The sequence below is a fragment of the Macrobrachium rosenbergii genome, chromosome 55 (genome assembly GCF_040412425.1).
Source record: "Macrobrachium rosenbergii isolate ZJJX-2024 chromosome 55, ASM4041242v1, whole genome shotgun sequence".
NCBI lineage: Eukaryota > Metazoa > Arthropoda > Malacostraca > Decapoda > Palaemonidae > Macrobrachium > Macrobrachium rosenbergii.
In genome coordinates this window covers 19,092,743-19,098,742 of record NC_089795.1, presented here as the reverse complement: position 1 = coordinate 19,098,742, position 6,000 = coordinate 19,092,743, and the positions used below count along the sequence as shown (strand labels likewise).

General features: G+C 37.4%; 1 protein-coding gene across 1 annotated transcript in view; it reads right to left on the bottom strand.

Annotated features, from left to right (window-relative positions):
* Positions 1-6,000, bottom strand: part of mei-41 (meiotic 41) — a 593,070-nt gene that overhangs the window by 215,563 nt on the left and 371,507 nt on the right. Inside the window, exon 25 of the mRNA XM_067099620.1 lies at positions 296-477. Coding sequence (XP_066955721.1) covers positions 296-477 — 182 coding nt within the window. The remainder of the gene's footprint in view (positions 1-295; positions 478-6,000) is intronic.

The window sequence follows — 6,000 nt, the reverse complement described above, 5'->3', positions numbered from 1 at the left end:
ATGTTATATAACATAACATATATTTAAAAGTTATAGTACCATAACCCCCAACATAGGCAAACTTTCTTAAACTTCCAGGAACATTACACCCCTTATTTATACTGTTTCTTATGGAAAAATTACATTTAAATAACAAAGTTTTAAATTACAGAACATCTCCAGGAACATAACTCTTATATTATTCAAAAGGCACCTGTACAGTACAATGAAAACTTGACTAAACTACAAAACTACTGACTATGACTACATCTTAACACTAGGAGGGGACAAAAGAGTAAAGACAAATTTCAGGTGCTTCTGTCTATTTTAAGAAGGACAGCACCATCTGCATATGGAGCCAACAAACAGGTATAAAAATGTACACCTACCAAAATATCATTCAGAACAGGTGCCATCTGCTGGGGTCGAACTTTAACTAATGGGATGATCAGTATTATGATTTCCTCAATAAGACCCAGTAAGGTAGTTTCATCAAGACTGAAAAAGATTTTAAATATTTAGAATTAGAAAATCTATAATCTCCAAAAAAAGTAGAATCAGTTGGAACATGAACAAGGAATAAGTCTTGGTACTCACAGACTGACGAGATGAGAAAATTGCTTTATTTACAAGATCATGAATACTGACTACAAGAAACAACAATCTAAATTATGATGAAAAGTACATTAGAGGAAGGACAACACTGAAACTTAGTTGCTGAACTTTTCAGAGCCTTCCAAAAGAATGAATTTTACATTCTTAAATATTAAGAAATAAAAATTGCTTTATTATACTAATATTGTTGTGAATAACAGAATGAATCTTTGAAATATTTTGATAAAATTTTACTAAGGCTTTTATCTGCATATGTCCAACAGGATCAGTTATAGTAATTTTATATGTTAAGTCCATTTGAGGTAGTCAGAATTCACAGGTGGCATGATATAATATCTATATATAACGTCAAACTCTTTAATCCTGAAATCTGTGGATTTGGAAACTGCCATGGTACAGGATGTTTTGAATTAGCTTGTGGATGCTGCTAGCAGCACAGGTTGCTGACATTTGTTTACACTACAACTGAGTGTTTCCCAGGTACAGTTGAGTTAATTTCACATATTCTGTTATTGCACACTTTCATGATATAATTTGAGACCAAAAATAATGCAGGAACTACCAGAATAAACTAAGGTCTATGAATAAGAGTAAGTACAATGAGGTATTTCAGCTAATTGAAAGAACAATTAGCCTCCTGAATATGAACATGATTTCATATCAACTCTCTCAGTGCCTTAATTAGTAGTGTCTGTTGATCTGTGTGCCAATCAGTGTATAGCCAACAAGAAGCCACCGGAGTCATCAGAAGACCCAGGGTGACAAACACAGTTGATCACCCTATGGAGGAGGTTTAAGGGTGGAGAGGCATACAAGTCTAGATGCCCCAGGGATGTTAAAATGCATCCTCCACCACTGCCTATGGGCTTCAATCTGGTTGCAAACAGGTCAATCATGAGGGACCCCCCATAACTCAGACAAACCATCTGCTACTTGGGTATGTAGGGATCGCTCCATCCCAACAACATGACTCTTGCAACTGTGCTGATCTGCCAGAATATTTGGCCTGCCTGGAGGGTATCTTGCCGACAACACAGCAGCTTGAAATACTGCCCAATCATGAATCTGCAACATCAACTAACACAAGGCCTGAGACACCATCTGCCCTATCAAGCCATCTTGGCTGACATTTGCACACACGAAACATAATCTCCTCTCAGGTGTGTGCCCCATCCCTTCTTTAATGTGACCGTGAACAAGCACATCACATCTCAGGTGGGGGGTGGGGGGGAAGGCGCGGCTCAAGGGCACTCCTTTTAGAAGGTGTCTGTCATCCAGCTGCCACGAAAGATCCTACCTTACTTCCCAGCTCAGAGCCACAAGCCAGGAAGGTGGATCCAACGAGGCAGACAAATGCTGCTTCAGGTGCTAATAAAGTGACCAACGGTGACTCCACCTGTGAGGTGCAAGCTTCTCCAAGGACAACAGATAACCAAGGAACACCTACCACATCAGAGCAGGTTGCTCTTCTTGTGACAAGAACTGTGCCACTAAATCCTTCAGGTTCTACACGTAAGAGCAAACCAGGAAGGATCTAACTGCCTCAGTGTCCAAGAGTATACCACCATACTATCTGCTGCTTGGTGATGAGATTGGACTTCTGCCAATTGATCACAATTCCTAGACTAAAATAAAAAGCCAGCAGACAATGCCTTTACCAAAGGAGGCGTTCTCTGACGGCTAACGAATCATCCAGGTACTGCAGAACATGAATATCCTTCAGGTGAGCCCAAGCCAAAATCAAAGTGAATACCCATGTAAACACCTCATGCAGTCACCAGTCTGAACCACAGGACCTTAAACTATAACACCATCTCACTGCAGATGATTCAGAGGTACTTCCAAGAGTCCTGATAAATGGGTACATGAAAGTATGCATCCAGTATTTGTCAAACTCATGAATTCATCCTCTCTAATAGAATCTAAAACTGAAAGCACAGTTTCTATCATGAAATGAGTCTGCTGAACATACCTGATCAATGCTGAGGGGCCGATGACAGGTCTCTAACCCCCAATTGACTCCTCTGCAAGGAAAAGGTAGCAGTGAAAAACCCAACGATCTATAACTTCTAAAGCACCTTCCTCCATCATCATTTCCACTTCCAACAACGTGACCTCAGATTTCCATGAGGACTGCTAAGACTCACTGCTCCATGCCCTGTTGGTACCACTAAGCCCCAAGGTGTGTCAGACAGCCTTTTACTTGTGGCAGCGGAAGAAGAGGATCACCACTCTCAATGACCCCATCCCTTCATCTTCCTTTTCCTACGTCCCTGGATTGGCTGGAGAAAGGGAGACAAAAGGACTGGGAAGTCTCCTCATCTCTCTTGAAAGAGAAAGATGACTGAGCTTCCTGTCTGGGCTTCTGAAGAGCAGGCTTCTTCAGTGCACCAGACATCATGGGCTTCAGTGAACTTGAAAGGTTAGTTGATAAAAGTTAACCACAGTTTGCATTTCCTGGAGAAAAGTACACAGTGAGGGTTTCAAGGACATAGCAGAAATCCTGCCTCAAAATTGTTTGCAACCATAACCTGTGTGTAGATTTCCTGGAGAAAGTATTAACAGGCAAGCCCAACAGAGAAATCAAATAATCTGCTAGTGTAAAGATTTATTTGCTAATAGTTTTATTTACAAAATCTACAGTGGAACACCTGCCAAGAGAAATCAAAGAAAATATAAATCTCTCTTTGTCTCTCCTGCAAAAATACAATCGTTTGCCCAGTGACTGGATAACCTGGTTATGCCAAATTTTATTATGATGGTTTTGTTTTCTCCTGGGAACCAGTGTTGATTAACTGAAAAGGTATGGAGTAAGAGCAGCATTTTACTTCAACAATCTTGGGGAGCAAATCAAATAATCACTACTTAGTCTAAAGATTTATTTGCTAACAGTTTTATTTACAAAATCTACAGTCAGCACAGGTTAACGCTCTCAGTTCCTGTGGACAATAATTCACTGAACCAGTCCCTAAGTACTCAAGAACTAACCTACAATCAATATTCACAATGATAAAAATCAGGATAAATTCAATAAGATTCTTAAAATTTGTCTCTTAAAACATTCATAAAAATTAGTATGATTTGTGTATTTTCATTATTTATTTTTAATTTTTATATTTAGCTGACTGAACCAAATTTCTTCAAAAATATTAAAATTGGTCTAACTGAAAATGTTGAAGATTCTGACAAAATTTCACTAATAGTTATTTCCAAAACTTGATAGCCACTACCAATTATACTTTTGAAAATCACACAAAACTGTTTAATTGTTATCATTACTTTACACTCTTCAATTTGTTATTTTCATATTCTTCATATTAAAAATACTGCCAATTATTCTTAATACTGTACTTGTTTATATATGTTATATACTGTAATTACAAACAGGGATGTTTACATTTATTCTTATCATATGGAATACTTCATTCAGATGCTTTATCAGCCTCTTCATTTCCTACATGGGCCAGGATCCAACATATTTCTATATTTTTTCCATTATTATACAGCTTGTGGACTGAAAACTTAATCTGACAAATAATGTTATTTTTCAGGTTGTAACTCTGAATGGCTTCTATAGTGCTTCTTGAGTCACTAAAAATCACAAATTTGCTGGATATTACTTCCTGAGGCACAGTCAGGTAGAGAGAACTGATAAGTTCTGTTTTGGGATACTGCTGCAAATCCTACTCCATATTGTGATTTAGAACCATCTGTGTATATTGCGTAATGTGGCCCTTTTCATCTTATATGAGCTATTATATGTTGTGTAAGGTGTTCTAGGGTATGAGTAAGTTTTTGATAAATATTTTAAGTACGTGCAAGTTTTTATTTTACAGTTGAAACCCCCAAATTCGCTGTTCAGGATTCGCAGCTTCACCTATTCACAGATTCTTCTGTGGCACGTATATACAGCCTATTCCTGGAAAATTTGCCTATTCACAGTGTTTTTCACAGAGAAATATTCACTAATTACTATATTTTCATATCATTTCCGTGAGTAAATGCATTTTTTTACTCTTAGTTTTTTTGTTGTGTTTGAGCTATCAAAATAGGCAGTTACATGCATTTTTAGAGGGGTGTCAAGTATTTGCAGATTTTAGCTATTCGTGGGGGGTTGTGGTAAGCATCCCCAGCAAATACCGGTGGTAGACTGTCTTCATAGTCCAATGGGGTAGTAATTTTACTGTCAAAGGTATTTGTCCAGGTGGTTTAAGATGGACACCATTTATTTTCCTGAATTTTTCCAATATGTTTTGTATGGGAGTATCATCCTACATCAAATACCTTAAATTATTATCCTATAACTGAAATAATCTTTGAAATTATATTATTAATATAATTTCAGTCATCTTAAACATTAGTACCCTTAAAAATATACACATACATAGCCAAAGCAGAGAAAAGAGTTACCACTTCGACTTACATGCAACAAGGCTGGCTGGGGCAAAAGAGAGAGAAGCCTTCCAGAGAGAGAGAGAGAGAGAGAGAGAGAGTTATCTCTTTACTCTCTCTGACAACGACAAAATTTATATATTTGTTTTTTGTCTTCCAAAGATGTAATACCTTTACTACACATTTTTAAAACACTGTGAACACACACACACAGACACAAATAGTATCTTTTCCTGAGAAAGAGAGAGAGAGAGAAAGGAGAATGACTCTTATGATGTCAAAAGATTGAAATCCTTGAGCTTATAAGGGCAACAATCCTCCCCCTCCAGCCAATATGTCAAACTGTCAAGTAAATTGACATTTACCCTCACCCCCTCCTTTCTCAAGTCAGCATAAAAAGACTGGGAATCACTATTTGTTTGTTTAAAAGTTAAAAAATTTACTACACAAATGCACAGAAAATATTACATTATATTATTATTATTTTTTATAACACAGTCGTTTGTTTCATCCTCAAGGAGTTATCTTCCATGGTCTACAGCGCTCCATGGTTACCAAACTACTGTAATATCAAAGAATTCTTTTCTAGTTGGTCTTTTTGGCTGGGTATTGTGTCGTAACGATTAACATTATAACTAGTGATGGAGTATATAATGGACTCAAAGATAAGAGGGCACTTTCCCTTATTTTCAACGAAGATGAACCCAGTTTTTGCAAAGTCAAAAAAACCTGCAAGAAAGAGAAGAGACAGTGACTATTGCGCATGCGCATCCGCCCTCCTGTTTACAATTGGGCTGTTAAAGACCAAGGAGTCATTAACTCTCTTTGGTCTCTAGTGAATGATTCATGTCATTACCAGGACTCCAAAAAAATTCTACTTTTTTCTCCATTTTCATTACCAAGGATCATGAAAACATCAAAAATAGCAAGATAAGTACTTAAGATAAGCTGGAACCTGGCTCGTTGATTGCTACCTAGTTTCGTAAAGCGTTGATTGCTACCTAGTTTCACAAA